The sequence below is a fragment of the Heterocephalus glaber genome, unplaced genomic scaffold, assembly GCF_053883595.1.
Source record: "Heterocephalus glaber isolate CG9 unplaced genomic scaffold, H.glaber_assembly_v1.0 deba00000738, whole genome shotgun sequence".
Taxonomy (NCBI): Eukaryota; Metazoa; Chordata; class Mammalia; order Rodentia; family Bathyergidae; genus Heterocephalus; species Heterocephalus glaber.
Genome location: NW_028258161.1, coordinates 2,735,659 through 2,749,190, shown reverse-complemented (window position 1 = coordinate 2,749,190; position 13,532 = coordinate 2,735,659). Strand labels below are relative to the sequence as shown.

The following is a 13,532-nucleotide window of genomic DNA, read 5'->3' as shown; positions in this document are numbered from 1 at the left end:
GTGCTGGGAGCCGCAGCATGCCCACCCGGAAGCTTCCTCTACTACACTTGGAGCCGCAGCACAATGGGGATGTGATTACTAAACCACTATATATGAGTGATTAGTTTGGCACTCCCCTAATTCTGGTGGTCTGGATGGGATAAAAGAGGCAGAAACTCTTTTCTCAGTGTGAGAAGCTGAGACTGTAAAAAAGGACCAAATGGATGACAGACATTGGGAAGTAGGAAGAAAATGTTCAATGGGAAGGGGAACAAGAGAGGGGGGAGGAAGAAGGGCAGGAAGGGAATAGGGATAAAAAAATAAAGAATGGAAGTAAGACAATAGCAAAAAAGTTTTGTAAGTGGAAAGGGGAAGAAGGGTTGAAAGGAGAGGAAGGGAATGGGGAAAAAAAGAAGCAGCAAGATATATTATGTACAGGTACAAATTTCCTATGATGAATGTGATCATTATGCATGTCAAACGTGTACCAATAAAATTAATTTTAAAAGAAAAGAAAAATTATTACAGCAAAAAAGCCTAAATCAACAACCCTATGTCAATATTCAATTCCTAACAGTTTTTCAATTAAGTATTATGAAGTCTTGCATTTTAATAATTTAGCTATACTTCAATTTTTAAGAAAACAAATACTATTAATAAATGAAGACAAGATGTAGCATCTACTCTAGCTGTCTACTTACCAGGATTTATAAAACTGTGGAAAACTGCCATAATACCTTCTTGGAGAGAATATTTAACACAGCCAATTTCACAAGGGAGGAAGCGCTGTTCACAATGTGGAGGTAGCTCGCCATGGCTATAAATGTTCAAAAAATAAAAAATACCTCCAAGGAGAGCTACAAAAAAATTTTTTTAAAAAGTCATAAGATAAAAGCAGCAAATGAGTGTCTCAAATTTACCTCTTTCAAAAAGCCTCTTTAGTCCAAAGGAAAAAAGGCTTCAGAACTATTTTCATTATGTTCTTGTATTTCTAAGTGAGCTGGAAAAGATAAAACTCATCTACTATACCAGATAAACAAGTTAAAATTTTTATAATTACCTTTATCAAGGATTAAAGTAGTAACTACTTTTTTTTTTTGGTACTGGGGATTGAACTCAGGACCTTGCACTTGCGAGGCAGGTGCAGTGCCACTGAGCTAAATCCTCCGCCCAGTAACTACTTTTTGAATAAATTTACAGCCAGCTCTATAATACTTCAACTATAGGTCAGTCTTCAATCTCAACAATGATGAAGAGCTCTGACCCATATTCATCAAATAAAGTACTTTGAAAAATAAAGTCAGGCAGAATGAGTGCAGAAAAACTCTGTAACCATGGAAAATTTAATTCTTTCCCTTATACTTTTTACTAATATACCCAAGAGCACTTATAAAAACAACCAAAAAAATCCCAACAACAACAACAAAAAAAAGTGAGAATACGTGACGTGTTCTTATTTACCAGGACAGTGTTCTTTTTACCAATGTTAAAAATACATTAGCGCTGGGTGTGGTGGTACACAACTGTAATCCCAGCACTTTGAGAGGCTGAGACAGGAGGATCACAAGCCTGAACTCAGACTGAGTAACTTAGCAACCTAGTAAGACTTTGTCTTAAAAATAAAGGACTGGGGATGTAGCTCAGTGCAAAGACCCTGAGCTCAATCCTCCATACTGCCAATAAAAAAAAAAAAGTAGGGCCGGGGATTTAGCTCAGTGATCTCGCTGCCAGCTGTGCAAGCACAAGGACCTGAGTTCGATCCCCGGTACCAAAAAAAAAAAAAAAAGTATATTAGTGTTAAAGGCGTAACACAATTAGTAAAAATTGTCAGTAGGGCTACAACCCTGTTATTAGCTATGTTCTTTTCTGGGCTAACTCAATAGTTCATCTTCACCTTTATTACTTCACAGTATATTTTTTAAATTTTATTTTCAATTGCAAATAATCATATATCTTTATGGCATACAATGTAGTTTTGATATATGTATACACTATAGGATGATCAAATCAAGCTAATTAACACATCCATCACTCCACATACTTTTTGTAGTGCAAACATGTAAAATATCCTAGTAGTTTTGAAATACAATTACAAAACCTTATTAACTACCATCACTATGCTGTACAACAGATCTCTCCCTGTCTATAACTTAAGTTTATTTGGGTAGCTAAAAACAAGTTAAGAACATGTATTTTAATAACAGATGAAGTAGTAGAAACCAAGAGATCAGATCTTTGTCACACAAACTTCTCTCAAAACTGTAAGCTATTCTTGTAACTTTAGTCCCATCATACTTAAACATGTGTAGCCAATTATTGTGAAATGGAGGATCAAAATGAACTGGAAACATTTTTACTGATCAATATGTCAATAAGTGTTTTAAGCATGCAAATTTAAGCGAAATATATTGGGAATACCCTACCTTGATCACTTTTTAGAGACAAACTGGACATATCTGGGGGTGAAAAACACGGCTTTGGTATAAATTTGCCTGGCTTCCTCAGTGGTGTGGAAACGAGTTTCTAAAAAGGAAGAAGATTATTGACCACATACATAAAACTCTTGTAAAATTTCCTATCTAAATTTACTAAAACAATTTCAAAATAACCCACAGATTACTTCAGTAACTTGTCAAGGCTATTAAATGCAATAAATGAATGTATTTGTCAATAGAAATATATTCAAAGGCAGGCAACAGCAAAATCTACAGGCTGAGTCCTAAGGCAAGTGGTGACAACCAGCTCAACCCTAACTGAACACCGTTTGTCCAGCATTACCTGAGCGCATTTTTCTGAGTTACCTACGCCAGACCTGTGGTCAAAAGAACACCGTTCACCACGGAACTCTTAATACTGTTTCACCAAAGCGAAAACCAGGTTACATTGACTTCAAATCTCAAAGGAGATACACACCTTAATTTTGAGGGGAAATTTTGTATAAGAAATTATAGAAAGAAGAAAAGCTCAAAGCTCACAAGTATAACTACAGTAAGAACAAATTCAACTGGCTAAAGCATCTTCTCAAACATAAATCCACGAAATAAAAATCTCTCAAACTTAGTAAGTCTTTGGAATTTGGGTTGTTTTTTTAAAAATTTGTTTGTTTTTGGTACCGGGTTCAAACTTGGGATCTTGAGCTTTCCAGGCAGGCAGCAGAACTACTGAGCTAAATCCCCGGCCCAAAAGTCTTTGGAATTTTAACCCAATGTTAACGGTTTAAGAATGGAATCTCACTATTTAAGAACAGAAAGAACACAGAGGAAGGGGAAAAACCTTCACAATTACCTTGCACTATCTTGATAAAAATGAGCATGAGCAAGAAAATACTTGGTACTTTAATATTCTATTACACAGAAATGTGCTCAAACTTTATTCAACTTTTTTTACTTGTAAGATACATAAACGCTCACCATTTCCAAGTCTTGTTATTCCAATACTTAAAAGATAGCAACTGGTTTGGTACTAAGATGTCACTCAAAAATACTGGTTCAAATGACTTTTAAACATCCAGAAATTAAAGTCCCCCTCCCCATTAGTGGAGATTGAACCCAGGGCCTTTGTACTAAGCTACATTCCCAGCACTCTGTAAAATTTTTTTACTGTGAGACAGGGTCTCCCTGAATCACCAAGGCCACAGTGATGGACATTTTAAAGAGCTCTTACTTAAATTATAAGAATAAAGAGAGACACTTAAAGGTTATCTAGTACGATTCCTAAATACCAAATACTGTACTCCCATTGCTGATCAAAGTTTAGTGTCCTCAAATGTCCAAGGAAGACTTCTCCAGGCCTCTTACCACTAAATTACCCTCATGTTAGGCAGCCCATGGGTTTAACACACATTCTGACACCTGGGAAAAAGCCTAAATTCTTCCTTGCACTCCTCCGCCCAGTCACCCAGGAGTCCACCGGACGTTCACACATTCATTCATCAAGCACTTATTGACTGCGCCCTTGTTCCAGGCGGGCCGCCACACTCTGGCAGCTTTACCTGCGTCTCTGAAGGCCCGGGCTCCTTTCCCTGGGCGGCCCTCCATTCTCGAGCCATTTCTGAGTATTTCTCCTTTTCTTCCTCCCTCAAGAGCTTGGAGAGAGACAAAGGGAGAAGCCGCGGTGAAGACCCGGGGGGCTCGCCCGCTGGACGCCTACGGATCGAGGGAGGCTCTCCCGGCCCGGGCCGGCCGGAACCAGGGCCTCCCTCTGCGGGCCCTCGCCCACCACTCGCCCAACTGCCCGGCTCGCTCCGCTCCCGCCTTACCGCCCAGTCTGCAGAGCAGTAGGGGATGGCATCAGCCACGCGAGCCACGGGCAGGCCTCGCCGGCGGAGCTCTGGTATCTTCTCCTGCACGAAGAAATAGTAGGCATTGCGACTGGCCCTGCGGTTGGGCATGGCGATCGCCGGCGGCCTTCGAGCCCCTGCACCTTCTCTGGACTCCCGCCCTTAGTAACCGAGGGCGGTGCGTGCGCGTGCGGTTTATCAGTTCTTGGCCAATCACCGCACAGCGCGCAGCCGCATTGACCCGGGTTAGGAGAAAACCAATCAGAAGCCTGAAAGTTCCACCTCGTGCGCCCAAGGTGGGAAGGGGCAGGAGGGAGAAGGCACAGGTGTACAGCATTCTGATTGGCTGCAGTGAGCCGCTGGCCGGGTATGGTCATGTGGAAAGCTGCACTCGGTTCCTGTACATTGTTACGTAATATATGTCCACGAGCTAGAGCCAAAGAGGGTAGTAGATGCTTCAGGTTCTTCCGTGTTTTATATCTGTAAATGGCCGTGTTATGCTAAGCAGTGTGTGTATTTGGTGAGGATAGTGAGGAACACGACAAATAAGGTCCTTACAAGAAGTTTATAGTCAAGTGGGGGGAAAGGATGAAGAAAACAAGTGAACCCATGGAAAAAAATGAAAGGGCATTTAAAAATAAATTTAAGAAACATTCAGCAAGAGGCTGAGATTTAAGATAATGTCCTAGAATAAAGTTTTATATGTTTCCTCATAAAGGTCTGTTTCATTTTTTTCAAGTTTCATTAGGTGATATTTTGCTAGATACTATGAGATATGTTTTTCTTAAACTGCCTGATTGCTGTCGATGTATAGAAAAGGTATTAATTTCAGTGTTGATCTTGTGTAGTCATGCTGGATGGTTACATTGATTCAAATAGTGTCAGTTGATTTAGATTTTCTAGGTAGATATGTTTTCCGGAGAAAATTCAATTTATTAAGTGTGTGTGTACAGGTAGGGTATGTGACTGTTTAAAAATAATGGGAATTGAAAATTCATTAAATGCTTTTTTTGCATCTTTTCAGATAACTTTCAAATAACTTTTAATTTGTTAATAAACAATATTGCTAGATTTTTTTAAATGCTGAAGCATCCTGCCATTCCTAGTACAAACTCTTCTTAATCACAAGGCATAGGTGACATTTTAAATACAGGCTTAACGTGAAATTGTTGCTTCCTTGACTGTAATGATATTGAATTATAAATTTTATGGTGTTTTCCTTACCAAATATTGATATCAGGGTTGTAGTAGCCTCATAAAATGATCTGGTTTTGTTTCAGTCCAGATTTGAATAATAGGTGGGAATTAATCTAGTCCTTGATGGTTTCGTGGAATTTCTTAGTAAAACTCGGATCCTGATAAACGTGTTGGAGGGTAGGTGGATCTCACCTTTGACTACCATTTCATTGTCTTGTATGGGTTATAGGTCTCTTCAGTCTAGTTTTCTCCAGTCAGTTTTTGTATTTTTCCTAGAAAATTGGCTAGTACACTTGGGTTCTGAAATATATTGATATAAAATTTGACCAAGGAGGTAAGCAACTAGAACTTTCATGCATTATTGATAGGACAACTGCTTTACAGTATTTTCTATGTATCAGGAGGCCTAGCAACTCCATTCTTAGGAGGAATGAAACTATCCACTCAAAGCCTTGGAGATGAATTATTACAGCAGCTCTATTCATAAGAACTACAAGCTGGACCATCTAAATGTTCATCAAGAAGTGAACTGATAAATTGTGCTATAACCGTATAGTAGATCCCTGCTCAGGAGTGAAAAGAAGTGAACTAGTATTGATACTTAACATGGATGAAGTTTGAAATTTTGCTGAGTGAAAGAAGCATACCTATGGTTCAATATACAAAAATGTAGAAAAGGCAAAGCCATGGTTGTAGAAATCAAATCAGCAGTGACCTGGGGCTGGAAGGTAGAGGGAGGGGGCTGACTGGGAACTAGCACAAGAAGCTTTCTAGCTAAGCAGAAGTATTTTACGCTTTGATCAGAGTGTTGGTGATTACAAAGAGTATACACCAAAATTCATCAAACTGTACACTGTGTGCATTTTATTTTGTGTAAATTATAGCTCAATGAAGTTGATTTTTTAATGGTATAAAATATATAACATTTGCTTGTAATTTAAAAAATGTATACACTAGGGCCGGGGATTTAGCTCAGTGGTTTCACCACCTGCTGCGCAAGCGCAAGGACCAGAGTTCAATCCCTGGTACCAAAAAAAAAAAAAAAAAAAAAATGTATATACTAATATTGTCCCCTCCCTTTTTATTCCTAATATTGATAACTTCCAAGTCTTTTCTTGATACTGTCCAAGGTTTATTTTATTGATCATTTTTAAAAATCTAAATTTTGATTTTATTGATCAAAGTTTTTCTTTTTCTTTTCACTCATTTGTGCTTTAAGTTTATTAATTCCTTTCTACTTCAGGCTGTTTTAAATTTCTTTTTCTTGTTTCTTGAATAAAAGTTTTATTATTTTCAACATCTGTTTACTATTTCTATAGGCTTCTTATTTTCCCCTTTTCTGCTTTGATTGGATTGATCAGTATTTTTTTTGGCTCTTTCTCTTCCATTGGTTTCAGTTACATGTTCTTTTTTTTTTTTTGCGGTACTGGGGATTGAACTCAGGACCTTGGGCTTGCAAGGCAGGCACAGTGCCACTGAGCTAAATCCCCAGCCCCGTTCTATTTTTATTCATTCCGCAGTTACCCATAAAATTTTAAGGTTTTCTTAAACTTCATTTTTATAAATTTCTATAGTTAACAGGTATTTGTCTCTCCCCTTCACAGGCAAGAAGCTTGGAAAATTAACACATCTCCCCACTCCATTTCCTAACTCCGTTCCTCCACCGTCCCACTTCCATCTCCCATGTTAATGTCACCTAAGATTTTTTATACCTATGTTGAGATGTGTTAAAGTGCCACAAATGAAATCTATTTAAAGTGTACAGTTTGATGAATTTTGACATGTCCACACCTGTGAATCTATCACTACCATCAGGGTAACAATGCAAACCCCCAAATTATCTTCATCTCCCACCCCCATTACGCCACTTGAAGTTGCCCACAGCTCACTGTTACATTGTTTTTGCTTCAGGCTTTTTTTTTTTTGGTACCAGGGATTAAACTCGGGACCTTGCACTTGTGAGGCAGGTGCCAGAACCACTGAGCTAAATCCCCAGCCCCTGCTTCAGTCTTTTTTGTCTTTCATTTTTTATCTTTTCCATTGCTGGCTTTGTGTTTACTCATACTTTCTTTTATAATGTCTAATCTGCTATTAAGCCCATCCAGTATATTTTTCGTATCAGATTATTTCATTTTCATTACTAGAAGTTGTCTTCTTGCCTTCCACTTCTCCACTTAACCATTGTCTATCTTTTTAACATGGGATATAGTTATAATATAGTTATAGTAACTATTAATTGTCCTGTCTACTCATTCTATGAACTGAGTCATTTCAGGGCCTCTTTCTGGTTAGTTTTTCTTTGTATTATGAGTTGCACTGTCCTGTCCCTTTGCAGGCTTGATTATATTTCATCAGATGCTAATCATTGTAAATTTTACGCTATTGAATGCTGTGTATTTCTGTATTCTTATTAAATATTCTTGTGCTTTTTTCTGGAACACGGATTTTTACCTGGAAACAGTGTAAGGCTGTTTTTTACTCCTTTGGAAGCTTGCTTGGTGGTTTGTTATTTGGGATCAGCACAACTGTTAGGACTAATTTTTTCCTCTACTGATACAACACCCTTTTGAGGGTTCAATCTGATATCCCATGAATTTGGAAGTTTTTCTACTTTGGCTGAGGGAAACACAAACTATTTCCAGCCCTGTGTGAATTCCAAGGATTGTTCCTTCTAATCCTTTCAAGTTGTTCTTTCTCTGGCACTGTGTAGGTTCCTCCCACACACAGTGATCAGTATTCAGCTAAAGCTTCAGGGGAGATCCTCACCAGAACACCAGAGCAATTTTCTTTCCTTTGCTGCACCCTCTTTTCTGGTACTCTGCCCTGTAAACTTGTCAGTATGCCAACCTGGACACTCAACTCCATGCCCACAACGTGAGGAGACCTAGGTTACCCTTCTTGCTACTGAATTCTGGGTACTCTCTCCTGACAACACAGCACTTGCCTTGTTTCTGTTCTTTCAGAGATGGCTTGCCTCTTCTCCCTGATGCCCAGTGTCTGAAAACATTGTTTCACATAAATTTTACCAATATTTCAGTTCTTGCAGGCTGCTGGATAAATCCATTCTCTGTTATTCCATCTTGGTCAAAATGGCTTTGTCTTTAACATTTTTTTAGATTTAACCAATACATTTTTTTTTTCACTAATACATTTTTAAATAGGTGATCAGGGCAGACCTCCTTGAGGAGCCAGTGACTTTTTAAATGTGAAAAGATGGAAAGGAACAGAGAGAAGAGCATTGCAGACAGAGGGAACGGTGTATGCAAAGGCTCAGATGACAAAGAGCCGGGTGTGTCCTCAGAACAGATGAAAGACTCGCTGGTCTGGCTGGTGCTGTCCTCCTGTATCCCACCAACCGAGTGGGGAATGGTACTTGCTGAGGGAGTAACCAGGGATTTGGATATGGCCGTCATAAGGGTGTGCAGACTGCTATAAAGAAAATGTACAGTCATTTATGTATTTTATATTTATTTTTAATTGGCAAATAAAATTTCACTCATTTATTATTATAACCTGTTGTTTTGAAATATGTTACAATGTGGAATGGTTAAATTGAGCCAATTAATGTATGCATTACATCATATACTTATTTTTGTGATAAGAACACAAAATCTACTGGATTTAAAGGTTTTTAAAATATGTCATGATTCGGCTTCCAGTTGAAGAAGACCCACTCTGTGCTACTTGGAGGAATGGGTCAGAGGTGAGGGTGGCAGGGTGAGCCCCGTGAGGAGGCTCCATCACGCCTTCTGGTGACACACGGTGGTGACCTAGAACAGAGAGGCGGCAGCAGTCGTGGAGAGGTAAGAAAGGGCTCCACCTGTGTCTCAGGGGAAGACAGAAACAGGTAATAGATTGGATCTCGATGACAAAGAAAGAGGAATCCTGAAGTTTGGGGTTAGTACCCCAGAATTGAGTGATGTTTTTTGAAGATAAAGGAGGAGTCAGAGGTAGAGGGAGACAGTGCTAATGGCAAGGAGAAGCCAAAGCTCCCTCATAATTTATAGCATTCGCTCCTCCCCTTCTTTAGTACAATCAATTTTTAAATTCTTACATAAAGAAAGTACTACATAAACAGAATAGCTTTCCCAACTTTCCCACCAGTTCAGTCTTCCTATTCAGAAATTCTGAAGGGTGGCATGCTTTGGTTGGGGTACATGGGCTGGGGGGAGGCTAGGGATTAAGAGTTCCACTATGGACATGGTAATGTCTTGATGCCTTCTGTATATTCAAGTGGAGATGTCAAGTAGGTAATTGGCCATGGAAGTCTGGAGTTCTGGGCTTGAGATAGAATTGGGAAGCAATCAAGATGGCATTTAAATTCATGGAAATGGACGAGATCACCTAAGGAGAGAGTGGAGAGAGAAAAAGGATCTGGGATGGAGTCCTGAGGCCGAGCACCATTTAGAAGTAGCAGAAGGAAGACCCAGCAAAGGTGATGAAGAAGGAATGTGAGAAGGAGGAACAAAAGCAGGAAAACAAGGAAGACAGTGATTGCAGCAGGCAGCAGTTCTTCTATTCAATAAATATTAAACAGGAGCCCATTGAGTACTAGGCTCTATTTTGGACATAATAGGTTAGCTATAACAAAGTTTACAATGAGGAAAACAGGCAATAAGGAAATAAACAGCTATGCAGCTAATAAGATGCCAGAACAACTTATTAGACAAGTCCAGTGAGGACAGCAGCTGATGGAGGGTGCAGTTTTAGGGTAGTCAGTAAAAGCCCCATATGGGAAATGAAATTTAAAAGCAAAGATAGGAAGGAGGGAAGGAGGCAAATTGAGGAAGTCAGGGGAGGAGCAGCATTGCATTCAGAGGGGCAGCCTCTGCTGTGGGAGCACATCAGGTATGTCTGAGGGACAGCAAAGCAGATCCTGTGGCTGGGAGAAGTGGGTGAAGGGAAAGCAGGGAGGACTTGGGGGAAAGAGGGATAAGGACCAAGACATAGAAGGCTTACAAGACCACCGTAAAGACTTTAGATTTTAGTGTGAATGGGGAGAAGCCACTGGAGATTGGATGGCTTCTACTCTTGTTTGTTTGTTTCCTGTACTGGAGATTGAAACCATGGCCTTTGCTCTGAGATAATCTCCAGCCCTTTTATATTTTGATACAGTAGGTTTTATTTTGATATGGGTTGTGCTACGTTGCTAAGCTTCCCAGGCTAACCTTGAACTTAGGATCCTCCTGCCTCAGCCTCCCAGAGTGCTGGGATTACAAGCATATGCCACCAGGCCCAGCCTATATATTTTTTTTAAAAATATGAAGTATAAGGTGTTATAATAACAGTAACATAATATTCATTGAAGGTTACTGTTGGTCTCTCTATCAAAAGCTTCATGAGAATTACCTCCCTTTCACGACAAACCTAGGAACTAGATTCTCTGATTATCCCCATTTGCAGAATGGGAAACTGAGGCACGCAGTGAGGAGTGACTTCCCCAGAACATACTGCCCACAAACGACTCTGAGCTCTGCGATCCCTGCTTCCTTAACATTCTTATTCGAACCTGTTAACAATAATTGCTCTGAGATTTATATTGCCTGATACTTTGCTAAAGCAAAAAGAGAAATTTCCAAGTACTTCTCCACACTGTCTCACTGAGCTTCCCCGTTCTTGAGTAACTCAGCCTGCAGTCTGGTTGATTCCACTTGTGAGCTCAGTCTACACAAAAGATGTGATTGGAAAATACGGTGAATGTTTAAATTTTCTAAAAACTTTTATTACAGTAAAAGACACATTGCCGTTAATCTCCCTCAAAATCCTCCCCTTTGCTTCAGACACACACACCCCACCGTTCTTGCCACTTTCTGAAGCAGTTCTGGAAATCTTCTTTTGTGAATGTCTTTAGTTACACTGTCATGTTTACTGCGATGTCCTGAATCGATTCAAAATGTTTACCTTCATGATCATTCTGACATTGGGGAAGAAGAAGTTGCATGGTACCAGATTCGGTAAATAAGGTGGATGAGGACATGCTTAATGGTTTTTTGTTTTTTTGGTTTTGTTTTTTGGTACCGGGGATCGAACTCGGGTTCTTGCGCTTGTGAAGCAGGCAGCGGAACGACTGAGCTAAATCCCCGGTCCCATGCTTAATGGTTTTGACAGAAATTTTGGTAAACACTTGATCAGTGAAGGGTAATCAAAAAATATGGGTAATGGGGCTGGGGATTTAGCTCAGTGGTTCCGGCACCTGCCTCGAAAGCACAAGGTCCCGAGTTCGATCCCCGGTACCAAAAAATATATATATATGGGTAATGTTTAAATTTTTAAAATTTATTACAGTAAAAGATACATTGCCATTAATCCCCTTCAGAATACTCAAAATTCCCTCTCACTTCTAACACACTTATCATCCTTGGCAATGTATCTTTTACTGTACTAAGTTTTTTAAAATTTAAACACTCACTGTTGTGCTCGCTTTGGCAGCACCTATATGAAACACTCACTGTGTGTTTCAGTCACCCCTTGTGTTGCAGCCTCTTGTCACAGCCTGTGGATTCTATCTCTTGCATCTCCCTGTAACATCTGCCTCGATTCCTATTCATGCGGCCCCATAGCCTAGTTTTGCTTCCTGCCCTTTCTTGGGCTCTCATAAAAGCTCTCCCATGGCAGAGGCCAGAACACCTTTGCTGAAACACAGGTCTGATGTTGTTCTTCTTAGAGATTCTCATGGATGGTCCTTTGCCTGCACAATTAAGTCCATACTAAGCAGCCTGTTTCCCCCGGGTAGCCTCGGCCTGCCTTTCCCCTTATTGCCACTCAGGCCCTCGCGAACCTGTGCAGTGGGGAGCAGGTGGCACTCTCGCCTCTGCCTGCCAGCTCACCTCTGCAGTACCCATCCCACCAGGATTCTCCCGAGCTGATGTTTACGATTAGCTCAGGGGCCACCTTTTCGTGAAGACATCTCTGACCAGCACTACTGCTGGATAATTCATTGACCCTTCCCCTCCCTCCGTGTTCTCACACTCTGCCTGGTCCATGCCCTAACACAGGCCTCTGCCACACTCTATCCTATTTAAGGATTTCATGTTTGCCTTCCTTCCCACACAGGACTACAGCTCAGCTTTAAATTCTTTGGTGCCAGGGGCTGTGACTCATTCATCTTTGAATTCCTATTTGTATTTAATTTCTAGATATAGTAGGCACTCAATAAATGTGTGTGGGATAGTTGAATGAATTCAGAGAGGAGGAAAAGATGAAGAAAAGGGAAGTGAACACTCTAGAGCAGTTTGTGATTAATTAGACAAGTACGTACTGATTTTCCCCGTGTGCAAGGCCCCAGAATTGGGGAAGATCACAGCATTAACACTTATCAGAGATACTTAGGCCACAATTCCAACACAAAGGTCAAGACTGCTGCTCTCTAACACTTTGAGAGCCCTCATGCCCCTCTTCTGGGTGAGTTGATTCTTTTTCCATGATGCTCACTGCTCTGCCCTTCTTGTCCAGCTCCATTCCCTGGCCCTTTCTGGGAGCTGATGTTATAGCTGACATACTTTTCCGGGCTCACTTCCCTTCCTTGAGGTTCCATCTTCGACTTGTGCCAGGGAAGGCCTCTAGATGAGTTCTTATTCTGATTTAATTGCCAAGACCCAGTGCGAAAGGCACTTCTCTCCTATTTGGGGTGTGGGATGCTCCTTGACTACTGGAATCAGAATTGCCAGAGTTAGGGCTCATAAAAGAGAAGCAACATTTCTTCATATTTGGCTCTGTAAATTACAAATAAATTATAGGTTGAACTATTATCAATAAGGGCTCCCAGGGCTTCAGCTACTCATAATTAACTTGATTAACGGCTCACCATGGAGGCATCATGAAAGCAGATGTACATTTCAGGGAGTTGTATTTGGATGAAATTATAGGCCTAACAGACCACCTGTCACTACGTCTTCCTGCCTCTCTCCTTCCTCCTGGGATATCCTAGAAACTGAATAAATTTTGGTAGGGGCATATCTTTCGTGCAGCAACTTTTTCTACATTGCCAAAATACTAGCATATACAGAGAATCATGAAGAAGAAAATATAAATGAATGAAAGTCTTCCCAGAGATAACCGTTATTCTTTTGTTGTTTCC

The 13,532-nt window shown here is 40.3% G+C and overlaps 1 protein-coding gene across 3 annotated transcripts in view; it reads right to left on the bottom strand.

The window, feature by feature from the left end:
• Mael (maelstrom spermatogenic transposon silencer) overlaps nt 1-4,472 on the bottom strand; it is a 36,780-nt gene extending 32,308 nt beyond the window's left edge. The window contains exons 1-4 of one of the 3 annotated variants that reach the window (XM_004865248.4): nt 4,238-4,469; nt 3,971-4,063; nt 2,403-2,502; nt 681-836 (exon numbers count right to left, since the gene is read on the bottom strand). In XM_004865248.4, the coding sequence (XP_004865305.1) occupies nt 681-836; nt 2,403-2,502; nt 3,971-4,063; nt 4,238-4,369 (481 nt within the window). In that variant the 5' untranslated portion in view covers nt 4,370-4,469. Of the gene's footprint in view, nt 1-680; nt 837-2,402; nt 2,503-3,970; nt 4,064-4,237 lie in introns of all 3 variants that reach the window. The other 2 variants (XM_021244731.2, XM_021244732.2) reach the window with 2 other exon arrangements.
• Between the last annotated feature and the right edge of the window lie 9,060 nt (nt 4,473-13,532).